Source organism: Corapipo altera, unplaced genomic scaffold, assembly GCF_003945725.1.
Source record: "Corapipo altera isolate COAL_440 unplaced genomic scaffold, ASM394572v1 47, whole genome shotgun sequence".
Taxonomy (NCBI): domain Eukaryota; kingdom Metazoa; phylum Chordata; class Aves; order Passeriformes; family Pipridae; genus Corapipo; species Corapipo altera.
The window spans coordinates 4,618,687-4,636,845 of NW_020884897.1; the positions used below are offsets into that span (position 1 = coordinate 4,618,687).

General features: G+C 34.8%; 1 protein-coding gene across 4 annotated transcripts in view; it reads right to left on the reverse strand.

Moving 5' to 3' along the window:
• The window catches only part of PFKP (phosphofructokinase, platelet), a 44,996-nt gene that overhangs the window by 17,061 nt on the left and 9,776 nt on the right, over window positions 1–18,159 (reverse strand). For all 4 annotated transcript variants that reach the window (XM_027648370.1, XM_027648367.1, XM_027648368.1 and 1 more), the window contains exons 3-12: window positions 12,292–12,369; window positions 9,813–10,002; window positions 7,154–7,319; window positions 6,434–6,478; window positions 6,225–6,333; window positions 5,686–5,781; window positions 4,233–4,325; window positions 3,736–3,861; window positions 3,099–3,163; window positions 2,344–2,413 (exon numbers count right to left, since the gene is read on the reverse strand). In XM_027648370.1, coding sequence (XP_027504171.1) covers window positions 2,344–2,413; window positions 3,099–3,163; window positions 3,736–3,861; window positions 4,233–4,325; window positions 5,686–5,781; window positions 6,225–6,333; window positions 6,434–6,478; window positions 7,154–7,319; window positions 9,813–10,002; window positions 12,292–12,369 — 1,038 coding nt within the window. The remainder of the gene's footprint in view (window positions 1–2,343; window positions 2,414–3,098; window positions 3,164–3,735; window positions 3,862–4,232; window positions 4,326–5,685; window positions 5,782–6,224; window positions 6,334–6,433; window positions 6,479–7,153; window positions 7,320–9,812; window positions 10,003–12,291; window positions 12,370–18,159) is intronic.

The following is an 18,159-nucleotide window of genomic DNA, read 5'->3' on the forward strand; positions in this document are numbered from 1 at the left end:
GGTTTTTCAAGCAGCTGACAATTTAGCAGGAAACAGGAGCACTCAGCATCTTTCAGATGATGGCAATCTGTAAAGTATTTTATAATGACTCGAAATAACTGCTTATATAGTGTCTCCCCAAGTTTAATGAGTATCCCAGGGAAGCAGTTACTTGAACTGAAAAGTTTGAAAAATCAAAAAAATACACTTGCAATTTAAACCAAAAGCAGCGTAAGAGAGAAAGTTCTATTTAAAATGTAACACGAAATAATCAAATATTTTGGTACATAAAGCCAGAGTGCAACTGGGTGTAAAATGCTAGAAAGCATCTGTGGATTAAATTTTAACTGCAAAGCATGAAATGCAGATCTTCTGCATATCAAACAATCCTTGAAATGGAATTCTCATTTTCAGATAAATCATAGGCCACTCTCTTTGATTAAGAAACTGTCAGTAGTATAAATCAATACAGTTTCACTGACATCAGTAAGTGTTGATTTACAACAGGTATAATCCATAACCAAATAATGAAGGACTGCTACTTATTAATTTTATTTAATCTTTACACCTTTGAAATTAATACCAAGAGCAAAATAAAAGAATTAAAACTCTACATGCCTGAACTTTGGGAAACTTTAAGCACTCTGCATAAATTTAGCAAAGAGAATTTAAATGACAACAAACTATGTAAGCAAAATGCAAGAAAACCTGACAACCTGCACATAATATATTAAAATCCATCATGGTTTAGATTAGCAGGATGACCCTAAATCATTTACAACTATTGATATGACAAAACTGTATCAGTTTGGTTCTTTGGCAGAGCAGGAAGTTAATTAACTCTATCCTGGAAGATGGGAATACAAAACAAAAGTAACAGAATAGGTGTCAAGTAATGATCAGGGAATTTCTCATGATAAAAACCAAAACAAGCAAACAAAAAACTAACACCACTCCCTTGTCACCCCCAAACAAACCAACAGAAAAAGAGACCCAAAACAAAATATACATGGTTTCTTTTTTAGTTCTGGTACAATCAAAGAATCATCGAAAAATGCAAAGGAAACAGAAGCAGCCAAACGTGTGCAGAAGCACTGCTGAAGCAGAGCATTCAGCTGGCTCTACTGATCACATCAGTTCAGCTTTTTCCTCAGTTCCTGTGACATGCACATGACATCTGCTTTTTAATTTTCATTCAACTGCTTTTACTGAAGCACAGATTTGCTTAGTGTGGTCAGATCCAAGTAGTTAATAATTACAAGAGCCTACGTTTCCTCCTAATGCCATTCATCACAAGAAGGTATGGTCAAAGTATTTTAAAACAAAATACAAAAGCCCAAAGCTAATAGTCCTGAATTTGCATTGGTAAATCAAAAAAAGTCACCACTCAAACACCTGATCTGGCAAAGAAAATGTTAAATATCCACCAAAAAAATCCTCAATTCCTTGATCTTTTGAAGGTCAACCTTAGGTCATTATTATATTTTCAATGTCATTTTTATCCTTAATAATATCGAGAAGATATTAGTAATCATTACTCAATTATTTAATTGGAAAAAATCTAAAAAATGTAACAGCAACATAATTATGAAAATAAAGTAACATTATGAAAATAAAGTAACAAATGGTCACAAAACACAACTAAAAGAGGAATTAACCAGTGAGATAACACAGTCACCAACAATGATCAAACCCAGAATTATTCAATAAACATTTAAGGAAAAAAAAATCCCATCTAAAATTTGTTTGCACACAAAATTCAGTGTCTGCTTCCTAATAAATCGAAATTTATTCTTGCACAAAACTTAGGAACTAAAAAGAAAAGAACTAAATGTCCACTACTGTATTATGCACAGTGACTTATTAGATCAGATAAAGGTGATTCATCTGTCTTCAATATTCTATCCCATGAATTCCTGGACTTGCCCTTGCTCAAGTGATTTTGCCCTTCAAAAGGAAGGGTTAGGTTGGAATTCTTTTAATATTGAATCTTCCTTTATCTCAGGATTTTTAGAATCTTAATCATGATTACATCTCCCTTCCTTCTCTTCATGGTGAGGAACAGAGGGCAAAACAGTAACTATCAGGACCAGACACTGTAACAATTGAGGCCCAACATACAAGACAGAAAGAAACTGTCTACACAGAAATTTTCTACTTACAGTGGTATTTCACTTTGAAAAAATGTTACTTATTATTAGAATAAAGTTGTGTGTTGCAAGTATCTTTCTCTATAATATTTAACTAATTTTATAAACTAAAGGGAGTATTAGGGTAGGATGAGGCACAGAGTAGAAAAAACCCACTATTTGTTAGGATACCCCAAAATCAGACATGCATTGCACACTCAAAAAGCCCCCTTACCTTTGGAAGCTCGGCATCTGGTTTTTTGTGCGCCAGTAATTTGTAAGTGTTTAGGTTGTTTTCGAAGCTCCTAAATAAATAATTAAGTAAGATAAGGAAATGAAATAGCAAAATTTTCAACTCATAGTTCTTTTAAAGAAATACTTGGTGAAATATTAACACCACTGTTGTTACAAATGCAAAACACAGTAAAAAGTGGAAATGAGAGAACAGAAAAAAATACTCAATCCTGTAAGATAACAGTAATAAAATATAAAATAACTACATAGCTAGCAAATTAGTTTTCTGGATTGGGGATAAAGCATTTTGCTATCAAATGACTTGAAACAGAAAGTGCTCTCCTGACAGGAGTGAAGGATGCCTCCCTCCAACACCACTGATGGAAAACTACCAGCTACTTACAAACAAGCTCATAGGATTGGCCTCAAAACCTCGAATAAACAAACGTGTGGTTGCTACCAGTCAGCTCATACAGCACAGAAGCTCTTTACTTTGTGACTAGTCAGCCTACTATCAGTCACTAGTCTGATACAGCAGTGAACTACAGTTTTCTTTGTTTTGCACGTTTATATGCAAATAAAAATTTCGATTATTCTATTTAGGCAGTTCTTCTTCTGTCTCCTCTCTTATTCTCAAACACATAAAATCATATGGATAGTAAAATATTTAAAATAAAATGGCACATTCTAGCAGAACAGCAGAACAGCAAAAACATTCTCTACAGCAAATAAATTGATATAAGCCATTCGCCATACTTTCCACGAAGCCTCACAGCCTCAAGAAATCTTCCCTCATCCATGGCCTTCTGGACTTCTTGAGTCTTGGAAAAACAAGTTGATTAGTCAGTACATTTAAAAAACACAAGAAGTTGATTATTTGATATATTCCCATATATTAGCATATTTCCATAGTGAAAAAATACTGATATTTCCCCAATTTATGAGCTACTTTCTATCGCAGCAAAAATTACAATGTACAGGAAAAGAAGAAAGTAGAAACAAACACCTAAAGCCTTCCTGGGACAAAAAAACCCCAAAACAACAAAACAATGTATCTATTTTGCATTTTCTTTTTTTCAGTTTAAGCTGAGCAGTTTTAGTGCAGAAACTTGACTTGGGTATGACGAGTAAATGGATGCAAGCATCTGAAGAATTTGTTATAGCAATATAAAGAGAAGATCTGAAACAAAATTTATTTTTTGTTGCTTAGTAGTTTGGAAATAAGTAATAACACACAGAGAACATACATGACCTTCACTACTCATTCCCAAATGCAGAAAAGTGCTGCACACATTCCCATTAGTGTCCTAATGAAACAGACAATTATTGTACACAGCAGTCTGCTGTAGTAAATGAACAACTATAAATTGGCTTTTTGCCACCATAAACTCACCATCTGCACACACTCCATCAGAGGCAGACGGACAGCCTGGTTTCCAGACAGGGACACGACACAGGCAGGGGTAGCTGGAGTAGCTTCTAGGAGGGCAAGCACAGCTTCCACACCCATACGACTCGCCTGGAAACAGATAATGTTTGAGTGTTCAAGCAAGCATTTAAAAGCACAAGGCTTTCAGTCACAGAAATTGTCCTGATTTCTCATTGAATCAAGCTGAAACCAGTTACTCCTTGGCAAGATGAGAATGTTGTGGGCTGTTCAGTACCCTTTAGTACGGATGATTGTTCTTACAGCTTTGCATTTTAATCCTAATATAGGTTCCTCTACACAAAGTGATTCACTACTCTAAATTTGAGCTATTCAGACAGTTACTGTGAGATAATAATTGGAGGTGTGAAGTTTATCAGGTAAAGAACCACCACATCCGAAATAAATAATCAAAATGTCATTGTATTGTGTGGTGCCATGAGTAGTCACTTAGGAACACTCACCAGAATTCTGTCAAAAGCTGAAGGGGTTCCACCTCTTTGCACATGACCCAAGATAGTTACTCGGGTGTCAAAACCAAGCCGCTGAACCACGAGCTGCAAAGAATTTCAAAATACAGTGGGTTTACCACCATCATTATTTTATGCACAATGTGCCATTGCAATAATAAAATACTATATGTACTATACATTAGTATGTCAACAATAATGAAAAAATTACAGGAATTTCTTTAGTTTATTCCTGACCTAAACTCCAGGTTCCTAATTTAAAGGAACATTTTATAATGGCAAAACAGTGGTTTAGATGCAATGGTTTAACTACAGTTACAATGGCTTCATTCTGCACAGTTACAAAAGCAGGTCTAAATATTCTAATACTTGAAGTAAGTTCAATTATTGTGTTCTGTTCACTTCATGTGAATTTATGTGCAAGATTACATGTCCCAAATATTCTGAGTAAAAGTTCAGTGAGGATGACTTTTAACCTTATCTGACAAGGTTTTAAAACTCACAGTAAAAAGTATGATAATAAAACTATTTCTTTCAGTCACTTTTGTTCCATTTTCTCTGTTACATATCAAAGCTAAAGTCAGTAAAAGATATGTTTTATTAATATATCTTTAGTGAGCATGTAAGGTTAAGAATAAGCACAGAATAGCATAAAGCAGAAAAAAATTTTGCAAGTTACACAATCTTCTATTCCTGGTATTCAGTTTTTTAATATATTAACTGGCTGAAATTTGTAGCAAGGAAGTAATGTTTCTTCCATAAATGCACAGTAATCCGCTGCTATGTACATTTAACACCACTTGGTGCTAAATTTTAATTAATAAAACTGCAATTCTGAATAAAGTCAAAGATTTGTCCCAAACTGACAGCTATGGAAAACAAAACTTCATATTCACAGGACAGATAAACCCCAGGCAAACCCAAAGTGTCACAGTTCCTTTCTGCCAGTGACTATTTTCCAAATTTTTAAGGGACCCTTCATAAAAAGAGCAGAATAACTTCAGCTCAAAAGTTTTTTCTAGGCACAAATGAGATTTTTAGCAAAGCAACCATTTAGAAGTGACAAGACTTTGTCCAAAGCACACAGTATAATTTCACTGTGAGACAGACCAGTATTATACTTTTACAAGACATACAGAGTAAAATAGGATTACAAAACTGATTTGAGCTGAATTCCAGTTCTCTAACAATTAAGGTACCCATGAATCAGGTGCTTTTGAACTGCTATGTTATATTACAAGGAGAAAAGTTTCTAATTAATAGCCTCTAAAAAAGACTCTCTTTAAGTGGACTTGAATTCAGAATACAAGGTACAAGTATAAAAACACAACTGTGTAACGAGCTACCTTACAGGAACAGATTTACTTTATGGAAATGTTATTGTTAACAGCAAGCCCCATCTTATGAAGAGAACAGAAATGTGTATCATAGGGATGCTGACACTTACATCCTTAACCTTCTCTGATGTTATAGGTTTGTTGTGGCAATCAATAGCTCCTTCAGCTACAATAATAATATTCAGCCTTTTCTTTCGTGCACGATTCTATAATAAAAGCACAACCATGTAATTAAAAGAAAAAAAACAAAAAAAGAATTTACAGCACAATTTTATAATCAATTGCTTTACATTAAGCTTCTAGGATTTGAGGAAGTACTTCTTATATTTGACCAATACTTGAAGTGTTCTCATACATTTTTTTTTCATACAGGTTTTTTTACTGACGAAGTTCAAATATTTTACATCAAATTACTGAGGAAAGGTACACACAGTGCTTATATAGGAAGTTTTATGTAATCCCCAGAGCAGGTCATATATTTCCTCCAAAAAATTGCAGAAAGCAGTTCTTATGTTCAAGATCATGGAGAACTTTGCACGACACAAAAAAATGAAGACTTCCTGAAAGTCCTGATCATATTTTTTAATCACTACTTTCAAATAAACATCTGCAAAGTCATCAGGGAATCTCGAACACATTAATTGATTACCTCTGAAAGCTTAACACACATCATATCTTCCCAGCCTTCTTCTGGTGGGTATTCAGGAATAAATACCCAATCTGCACCACAGGCTAAGGCACTAACCAGAGCTAGATACCTAATAAACAGAACAAATTATTAGATATTTATGGTTCATATTTCTCGACCTTTCATAATTATACCCGTACGAGACACAAAATGCTGAAGACAACACATACCCACAGTGTCTTCCCATAACCTCCAGAACAAATGTCCTCTGATGGCTGTAAAAATAAGAAAGCAAATTAACTGAACCTGATATCAAGAAACAGCCTGTGTTTACCATGCTAAACAAACACAGAATTCATTAGCAAAACAGAAGGTCACACTAAACAATGAATTTAAAATTACGTATCTTCCAATGCATTATTTCTTTTCACTATTACTTTATTCAAAAACATGTATGGGCAGCTAGGAGATGTGAACATTTACAGAAAATGTAAATGATGAAGATCCTTATTTAAGAACTGTAATGATATACCTGTATTAAAAAAAATTACTAATTTAATTGATTTAATTTTACTGAAACAAAGCTTATATACAAACATGTTATTTTGTACTATTCAAAGTGTGCCTGGATCTTTTCTAATAGACTATGAAAGACTAAATACATACTAAAAACCAAAGTCTGCCACTAAAGCTGATGTAGTCTCTACAATCATATGTTTAAAGTGCTGCCACAACAGCAATGATGAAAAAACAATTACAAAGACAGAGAGAAACCAAGACATTTGAAAGATGAAGTCAAGAAGAACTTTTATTCCCACAAATCCCACTTAACCTAATCTCTCCTTAAAATTAACTTAAATCCTTCACTATTGTACAGCAATAGCAAACTTTGATTTGAAGCATGAACAACTGTATATTTGTTATCAATCTCCATAATATGCACAATTTACCTTTGAGCAGTGGTCATGATGGCATCAACAACTTCAATTATTCTGTGCAAAGCTGAGTCAGTACCTATGGTCATATCAGTGCCACAGAAGTCATTGTCTATGGATCCAACCATTCCCACAATGTTAAGGTAAGCATATTTCTTAACAGCCTCTGTATCAATCTTTCCTGTAAAGAAGTATCCAGAGAAAGAGCTGTAAAACTATTAAAAAAAATTCATTAGACATACTGCTTGGGTGCTCTACTTTTGTAAATTAAACATATCCAAACATTAAATTATGTTTAGATATTTTAGGTAACAAGGTTAGTCGAAACTACAAACAAAAGCCAATCAAACGTCCAAACAAAACAATCCTGCACAGAACTCCTTACAGTAAGGAAGGAAATAAGAGCTTTTCAGTCCATCTCAAAGTGTCAGCAAATTATCAAGCTTTGTAACCAACCTTAAAATTGATGGTTTTGACTTTACAAGGTATTATTCAAATTGTGGTCTCAGTGTATAATATGCAATGAAGAAGTAAAAGGATGCACAGTGGATGTGATTATGGGCATATGTAAACAATTAAAAACCAGCATCAAACTTTTGAAGATTTCTCTTCTGCAACACTGAAAGGCTCTTGATTTCATTATTAATAAGCAAACAGAACAGAAAAGCTTCTAAGACTTAGCTGTGTCTCCCAAGACACCAGTGAAAATGCTGCATCATCCACGAGTTCTAAAGGATCTCAAGGATGAAGTACCTTAGCTGCTTAAGCACTTAAAACTACCTTAGTATCTGTGGATGGGATGGTAGTAAATATAATACCAAATTTTTAATATAGGATTAATAATAGGATTCAAAAACTATGTATCAGTGTGTTTAGAGAAAAACAGTAGAAACCATAATGAAAAATATAACTAATGTCCATGAAGATAAACATAGCATTGTGAAGAAGCATCAAAATGTTTTTATGAATGTATACCATGCATTACAAACCTTTTCTAGAGTTCCAAAGGTGACTTAATACATGAATAAGGGCTGTATGGTTTATACATTGCACTCAGATTTCCAAAAAGCCATTGACAAGGTCTTTTGCCAAAGGATTTTGAGGAAACTAAATAGTCACCGTATAAGAGAGAAGTATTCTCATCGAGTAAATAACGTGAAACAGAGGGGAAAAAATAAGAGACAGAGGGCCATGGTAAATGCAAGTTCTTGTATCTGAGCAAGGTAACCAATGGAGTTCTACAGGGATCTGCACTGTTCAGCACACTCAGCAATAACCTAGAAAAGGGAATGAGCAGCAAGGTGCCAAAGTTTACTGATCAAACTGAATTATTTTGGTTCTAAAAGTATGGAGTGTCTGAGAAGGAATGAAGAAGACTAGCAAGACACAATGTGCAGTAAAGTATCAGATGGAATTCATTACAGATAAATGTAAACTAAGACACATGAAAAATGTACCCTAACATTTCAAACAAAATAATGCTATTTCCAGCATAATATAATAATGCTGTTTTCATTAATAAATCAGCTTCAATGCTCAATAGCAGTCAAAAAAAAAATCAAAATATTAGAAAATATTAGGAAGAGAATAGAGAACAAAACAAAGATCATTATACTACTGTGTAGATCCATGGTTTGCCCTCATCTTGAATACTGGGTGCAGTTGTGGTCCTCCACACCTCAAAACATGGTAGAACTGGAAAAAGTTCAGAGAAGGGCAACAAAGATGATCAAAGGTATAGAACTTACATATAGGGAACAAATAAGCAAACTAGGACTCTTCCATCTAGAAAAAGAGATGATGAAGGGAAAATAAGACAGCTGTAAAATCTCAAGTGGCATGCAGAGAGGAAGGAGGATTATTGTTCACTGCTTGCTCAAATACAAAAATTACAGGACATCAAACGATACTAGAAGCCAGCAGGATCAAAATAAACAGAAGAAGATTCTTCCCAATCTTCATTATTCAGTGAAGCTGTAGAACTCCCTGCTACACAATGCTTTTGGCAAAACTCTGTATGCTTTCAAGTAGACTGTATACATTTATGGAAGAGAAATTCATTAAGGACTGCTAATAGCATCTGGTTCAGGAAGTCCTGAAGGTTGAAATGGATGGAACCTATCAGAGTATTTACATATTATGAATAACATATAATATCAACACAGCATTATTTTACTCTTTTACTCTTCCCTATGCATTCTCTTAGATGTTATCAAAGACAACTACTGGGCTGGATGTACTTTCATCAACAGCCACATAATGTTCTGATCTTAAGAAAATAGTGACATCATAATTTTTAACAGCCAAACGTGTAGCTTGTTGTAGGAAAGGAATTACCACCTCAGTTTGGGATATGAGGACATACGGCTTTTCAAGCAGAAGGTTCAAAGCTGAGATCCTGAAAATGATTCATAATAGAGGAAAAAAGGCACACAGACTCTTGCCCAGTAACTTATTTGTCCTTTTCGAACCTTTATGATATGCGTGAGAGGATGTACAGAAATCAAAACCTTATTTTATGAAGAATCATACAGTTTCCTAGAATGAATGCATTTGACTTTTGAACTTTAGAAATTCTCTCTGGATACAGTTTCTGGATTTATAGTTTAGGGTGCATAACTTCCCTGCAGGTCGGGCTGGAAGCCTAAAGGGTCTTTCTTAAAGGCAAACTTACCGTTGTGCGCCAGTTCTTCCAGAAGTCCACTCCACTCCTCCCGGAACAGATTGGCGCCGGTCAAGCTGCCGTCCCCGCCGATCACACAGAGATTGGTGATGCCCCTCTGCACCAGGTTGTAGGCTGCCTGCAGGCGGCCCTCGTGTGTACGGAAGGACTTGCAGCGTGCACTGCCAATAACTGTACCTCCCTAGGAAAAGGAAGTACAGCAGGTTTAGTTTATAGTCCAGTATATTGCTGTATATTTTTAAGATGGATTAACGATGAATGTTGTAGCATAACGTCCATCTTTAATTTTGCAGTGAGTAAAAAGTGATGATGAACAAAGAATTAACAAACCTGCGGGAAATTTACGTTCCCGAGAACAGATACACGGGGGAAAAATGAAAAAAAACACTCAAAAATTACTGATAAACAGCTACTCCAGAAGGAAAAAGTTAAATGATTTGGGATTAATTTCAGTAGCATTACAATAAATGGGCTAATTGTTACTTATATGTAATGACATTAGTGAGAGTAATATGCTAAGTAGTTAAGTATTTAGATGAATTTGCCCTAGTGTGACATTTTCCCCCCAATATCATGAAATATATTACAGTAAGAGAAAAAATACATCCCTAAAATTCAAAATTAGCATTTATCGCCATTCCACTGAATTACAGAAAGAACTGCCTTTAATGCCTTATAGATCAGACTAATGCTAAATTTTCTGATTTATAATTATCTGCTGCGTTTATTAATATGATTTAAAGAACTTCCTTCAGAAATGGTAGTTATTATTTTCAAAAATGACTGAAGTGCCCTGTCACTTCACAAAATTCCTGGGCATCTTGCTGAAAACACACTGTTTACACATCTTCTGTGTTTATGTTGTTCAGTCACTCAAGAAGTTTAATTTTTGCCTTATTTATTGTCATACTAAAAAGTAATATCAATTAAGACTGCAAAAACTTTTTCTTTCCTGCAAACAAATCCAGAGATGGTTAGCTCACTTCTACATAAACATTTCCTTCACTTTAACTTATAATAAATCAGTCATGCCAATCTAAATTTGAGCTTCAAATCTGCAGACATTGTACTGATATGATCTGCCCTATCAATATATGATTCCGCTTTCAAGCCACTCTTAGGCACTAATTTGCCATCTATGTTGCACAGCTGCCAGTGGGAGAAAAAAAATTGGAACAGAAGCAGCTCAGCTTTCTCCAGACAAAAAACTAGATGCGTACAAAATGAAGATGTTCTTAAAAAGAAATCAAGACTAAAAAACACATCTAAACTAGGTATTTTCACACTTACAAAAAACACAGGTCTAAGTGGAAAAGAAATTATATATTTGAAACGATGTACTACTTGTTCTGATTAAACAGAAATATATGTTGGGTTGATAAACCTTTCCAATCAAAACAACTAAACACATTCTGCAAGGTACATCCTCAGCTTTGCTGCTGGTCTGTTGAATTACTAGTCATCAAGCTCAGATGTTTTTGTTATACTATCTATCCTACATACATGTACAGGATATGCCTAAATCCTGCTCCTGCCTATACTCCTGTGTGGCTCGGCCAGGGTAACTCAATTTTCTCTTAACCATAAGATGCACCTGGATGATGCTCTTGGTCATATTGTTCAGATTTAGGAGTCAATGACCTTTATGGGTCCCTTTCAACTTGATATTTACAGATTCTGCAAGATAGACATGGGGAAAAATAAAAAAAAAAAAAAGAAAAAAAGGATAAAAACCAACACAGTGGACAAAATATCTCACAGTATTCCAGGGCACTGGTTTAAAAAAAAAAAAAAAGTCTCTGCTAACTCTTTTATGTTTATTAGCTTTACAGAAAGCTCCAAAGAAACCCACGCTTCACCTGGAGGTAGTTTTCAGAAAGCCTGGCAAGCAGTAAGGCCTCTTCGCCAAACATAGCACCTGCTCTGGAAGAGGTAACAACATTACCATGCTGAGCAAAAGCTGAGGAGATCCAAAAGGCCACACTGCAGAAACGTTGTAATAAAAATGTACAAAGTCACTGGTATTACCTGAGCTCTGCAGAACTGCACTGTAATTACATCCATTACTGCAATTCCAAATCCACTTACACAGAAAGCCAACAGGGTTTCGTAAGAAAATATTTGCCTTACAAAACACAGTTGTTTCATGTTTTGGCCCTATAATGCCTTTTTTATTAAATACAGACTTCTCAATATGGCTTTAGGAGGCTAATGACATGTGATGTTGAAAATCTAGGACAAAGGTTTTCAAGATTATTTCTGTGCACCAAATACAAGACCACATCGAGATCTTCAGAGTATCAGACATCCATACTGTAGAAATCAGGCTCTACTGAAAGTGGTACGTGCTGGTCACTCAGTCATCACAGAGTTCAAATACATAATTACAGTGGCTGATTGGGTCTAAAATTTGGATTCTTTTGTTTAAATAAAGAGGGTTTGTGTCCCACTTCCACCCCTTAACACTTACCACTTGCAGGATACTTGAAACACTTTCCCATGAAACTTCTACAATATTATCACCTCCATCAACCATTCCCTGGTAACCCTGAAAGAGAAGTATTTCAGAAATCTGACTTAAAAATGGTATAAAATTTCCACTGCAGTAATACTCACCTTGTGTATTTCAATGCAACTTTAAGTAATTAAAAACACTGAATAAAAAAAATACTCAATTTAAATGAAACAACATTCAAGCAGGTATCACTGCTTTTTTTAATGGGGGGAAAAAGGCAAAGCAAACCCCCTTCCGAAAAGACCAGTTCCAAAGACAACTTGAAGATAAGGTAATACTTTACACAGATTAAACAGCCATTAAACTAGAATGTCAGTGTGTTATTCCTTTCTTACGAATAAACAGTAACTTTTAAAAAAAAAAAAAAACCTACAAAGAATTTTGAAACACATTATAAAATATGTTTCTTAAAAACAGAACCTCAGCCTGAGGTTGTGATCTTAGGAATCTATCTTTGTAACACATTGTATATTTTTCCCCCCAAGTTGGTATAAGCAAAACAAAATAAAGAGTAATAACCGAATTTTTTTCATAAAAGAAATCAAGTCACATAATCTTTTTTTTTTTGAGGTAGTTCCATAATAAATAAAGAAATGTAATAGAAGAAATTACAATTTTTAGTGATGCATTTAAGAAATTCTTAATATCTTAACTTAAATGGTCTTCAGAAACCACTGCATGCTGTACTATGGAAAGAACTACACTTATTAGAAAGAAGGAAACCTATCCAATGTGCAGCTGAAGGGTTTTGTCATACCTGTCTACATAAATACTAGCAGAATGACAATTATAGAGTTTTTTCCATTAGGTGATATTGTGAACACTGATTTAGAAAAAAAAAAAAAAGAAAACACAGTAAAGTTCTAACCTGGAAAATACTAATTGACAGAGACACCAGAATAAAACTGAAATTACCATTCAGTTTCTAACATTTATTTAAAACCAAGGGGAAAAATACTCTAGGTTAAAGAAAGAAACAAAAAACCACTAAACAAAAATAACCATGACAATGTTTATGTCTCCACTTTAAGATTACATGTAGATATTCCCCATGCCAAGGAACAACTAGTTACCTTTTTTTTTATATGTAGTTTTTGCAAAACTGTACATATTTAGCTTTAGGGTTCTCAAAAAAAATCAGGTAGAACTAGAAAAAGAGGGGAGTTCAGAAGACAGCAAAGCTGACATTATAAATTAGAGAAATTTACTTTGGAATGATTCAGAGTATATGCAGATTTTATTCAGTAAGCAGTGAAATGTACTAAGCCTACAGAGGCTTAAAAAGCCATATACATTACATGAATACTATGTCAAGCTTTGAGTCCTTACTATCAGGAGAAGACAAAAATATTAAGAGAACCTGGGCATAGTAAAAGTACAAGTTACTCAAATTAAGCTTTCTAGGATTCCAGTACAGATTCCAAGCGGAAGGTAGAAAAGTTACTGCTCAGTGAGACTTGACTGATTAACTTACACATAAGATGATCAAGTAAGAGCATGGAAATATCCAGACGGAAAACTACCTGCCTCTAATTTCTATCATCCAACAGACCTTTTCAGTATTATGTACCCTCTCCAGATAACTTTGACATGTATCTAATGCATACACATTGGATGGCTTGGGTTGGAAGAGACCATAAAATTATCTTGATACAATGCTCAGGGGCCCATCCAACCTGGCCTTGAACGCTTCCAGGGATGAGGCATCCACAGCTTCCCTGGGCAACCTGTGGCAGTGACTCACCACTCTCACAGCAAAGAATTTCTTCCTATATCTAACCTAAATTTCCCCACTTTCAGTTTGAACGTATTACTCCTTTTTCTATCACTATGGCTCTTGATAAAGCATCTCTCTCCAGCTTCCTTGTAGGCCCCTACATACAGGACATACTGTCCTGGATGCTCATGTATACACATAGTGACTTGAAGCCAAGACATTATCAACACAATTTCTTCAAAATTAGGGCAAGTTGGAAAAGGAATAATTCTTAATCTACACATCAACTTAAAAAAAAAATTCTCAGATAAAGTGCAAAGATGTTCAAAAAGAATTACAGAATATGTTGAGTTGGAAGGGACTCACTAGGATCACTGAGTCTGATTCCTGGCCCTGCACAGGACCAAGAGTCACACCATGTGCCTGAGGGTATTGCTAAAACGCTTCTTGAACCCTGCCAGGCTTAGTGCTGTGGCTGCTTCACTGGGGAGCCTGTTGCAGCACCCAATTACCCTCTGGGTTAAGAAGCTCTTTGTAATACCCAAACTAAACCTCCCCTGACACGACTTCATGCCATTCCCTCGGGTTCTGTCACTGGTCACCACAGAGAAGAAACATTATAGTGGCTCCCACTGAGCTTGATGAAGGCTCATAAATTCCTAGAGTTCACTCATTACAGCTTTGCTAGTTTCCCTTTTTTAAAAGCAAAGAATCCAACGTTCCTTATATCATTCATTAATAGAGTGAAAGTTTTCCCAATTAGTATTGCTATTGACAACTACAACAACACAAAGATCCATAAGCAACAAAACCTGAAAGAGTAGTGTGGTGATGTACCTTAACTCAGTTTGTAACACTGACTCTAGTAAGTTGAACCACAAGCTAACTTGAGAGGAAAAATAAAAGACATGCACCCCAAAAACTACAATATACAGTAAATATATACATAATGCATATCATGAGAATCATGGATTAAAATCCTCAATTCACATATTACTAAATCTAAAACGTAGAAAAAAGCCAACGGGTGAACTACTATTGGAAACTGTAAGATTTGAAACATCTTATAGCTAGGCTAAGGAGGAGCTATGACCAATTTCTGTAACATGCACCTTTAAAGTAGAAAGAATTCATGCATTTTGATCAGGAATCCATATCTGTGTAGACAACTGAGAACTGGGGATGCATTAACAATTCCTCCCTTTACAAGGTAAGGATGGGGAGCCTTTGGAATCCTAATCTGTTTGAACTGTTATATCAGCTTTTCCTAATTCAGTTGTTTGCTGAGGAGTATCTGTAAGCTACCTCTGAACAACGTAGTTAGAATTTCCATGTTGTTTTCCATGTTATTAACAGATACAACCTATAGAATTAAAACAGCTTTCAAGAAAATCTAAAGAGAAAAAAAAAGGATGACTAATTATAATTAAAGTATTAATAATGCTCATGATTCCATTTATCGCTTTAGTTATTTTAACACTGATGGGGGTTGGACAATCCATTTTAAAGGTGGAATTTAACTTGAATTAGGTTAAGAAATAGTTCAACACTGTTAAAGTTGTACGGTTACCGAGAGTTACTGGCAGATGTGAATACAGACCTTAATAAAAAGAGGGTGGGAATCTGTCAATTTACACAGAAAGAAAAAAAAAATCCTTACCTAGATGCTAAAAATAGCAGTTTGGGTACTAAGATACTAAACAAGGGGGCAAGAGAAAAAATAAACTGTCAAAAGTACAGAAAGCAGTATCTGAAGATGTGCCCCATTTTATGTTTTGTCCTTCCTTCACCCAAAATCTGAACATTCAGAGATGAACATGAGGGAATCTCTGTGGGTCAAATGTTCACCAGGTACATACACACACACTGCAACTCCTGGAGAGAGCAGCAGGGACAGCAAACCTTGCTTCCAGTCTACACTCTCAAGACAAAAGCTTTTGAAAAACAACAAGCTACCTTCTGATATGTTACATGTGAGACATTTGGGGTTTTAAGTTATTTGAGTTTACTTACTGATATTTTTAAGCTACTGCTTGACAACGTAAAATACCAGTGTCACTGAGTGCACAGACCACCACATAAAAGACATGAAGTTTTCCTCACAGAAATCCGTGACTGCCGTACCATTGCATTTCCAATGCTGGCCTCTGGAGAAAAAGACTCTTAATCAAGATGAAGAATCTAAAAGCTCCATAGCTTAGTAGTGAGAGCACGCATCCAGTGGGAACTATGTGCTTCAATCCTGGAAAAAGGGCAGGTTATTTGTAAAAATATTTAAGACCTCAGTTTCTAAAATGAGTTGCCAGAAATGAGAGGTATCACTTTTTCTTCCCATTCTCAATTAAAAACAACAACAACAAAAAACCCCCAAACTGACTTTAATAGTTTTTGATTAGTGAAAAAAAAAAAAAGTCAACTAGCCTCCTAGAGCAGCCTGGAACTCTACACATACTTCCATCTCCTAGATTTTCATAGCATGAGTGAAATTAAACCATGAGTATTCAAATTTTACTTCAGACTGGGGCAGATTTTAGAAACAATGTGATGTTAGTCAAGAAGGGTGACTACAGACTGTTTATATACTAAAATTAAATACTTTAAGATGATAATATGTATAACACATGAAACTGTGGCAACTGGATAGAGTAAGCATTGCTTCCACAAATTAATAGCAAAATTTTGAAATGTGATAATTTTAATTAAGATTTTTAAAAAAAACCTTAATTCACTGTACCTTATAGCTATAAATTTACAGGGTTTCATATAATTATATAAATGGTATATAACAAATTATATTTTTGTATAAATTATTTTATAGTCTTAATTTTCATGTAAGTTGGTTTGGTTTTCTTTTTCTTTTGGAAATTGAAGTATGTCCAAACAGCCCATGAATTCCAATATGTAATGTTTCTTTCTTAAAACTTAAAAAAGGCTACCAAATGACATATATAAATCATTATCAACTTTTATTTATTTATCTTGGTACTGTCTCATCACGAAATGAAGTAAAATGGGAGTTAGGAAACTGAAGGAAAACAGAGTTACTGTCTTAGAATACGGAGCTAGTTTTGGCCACAGCTGTAGAAGACAGATGGGTTTACAGTGCAATAAAAGGTCTTATGACAGACACAGCTACAGGGGAAAAAGTGTGTATGATGACTACAGCAAAGTAAGCTTGAAAAGTCTGAGACCTTTAACTGAATTTCTGGATCCAAATAAGAAAACTTTTTTCTCCTTCTGGATATTGTCACTTCAGGTTTTCCTTCACTTTTTCAGAGCAACTTCAACACAACTATCACTTTCTCCTGACTACGTGTGCTTAGGTAAAACATGTACTCAAAATGTAGGCCAAAAATATACTATTCTCTTTGCTTAACACACTCGTCTGCATTCAATAAACTGTAATTTAGAAGAAACACCTTAATGAAAGTATTACATAACTTCAAGTATACACAAAAATACATCTCTGTTTACATCACTCAAAGGCTTGTAACAGGGAACATTAGTGACAAGTCTCACCCTAAGACTTCTACCTTCTACTACAGTTGTCACCTTCATCTGTTTCCTATTTCAAAGGGGTGAAATTAAATAGTTATTTTATTTCCAAGCTTGTAGCTGTGTTTCTCTGAAGTACTTGGATGTATTGTGAAAGAAAACTGACTTCATATTTCAATTACCACAAAGTCAGAGAAGAATAAAGCTTAGTATTGGGTACTTCCCAAAATGTAGAACTGAATGGACTAATCTAGAAGCAAAGATCTTTTTCAGAGCCCATACTTACAATGAAATGTGCATTTTTGTCCCAGACCACACTGTTACATTGAAGATGGAATGACAATATATAATGGTAACTCAAAACCCCCAACACTGACTTGATTTTTAAAATTGCTTTTCATTCAGAAATATCTGTGACTTCACTCTGGCAAGCTGTAACACTTCAGAGAGGAACATGATAACTTTAAAAATGCTATTTTGCTAAGTTCAGAAAAAACAAATATTCAAATTTCTCTAGAAATTTATCATTGAATACACTCTGTGATACAAAAAAATTTTTAAAAGTTGAAAAGAGGTGGTAATTCTTGAGTCAAACCTAATTAAAAATAAAT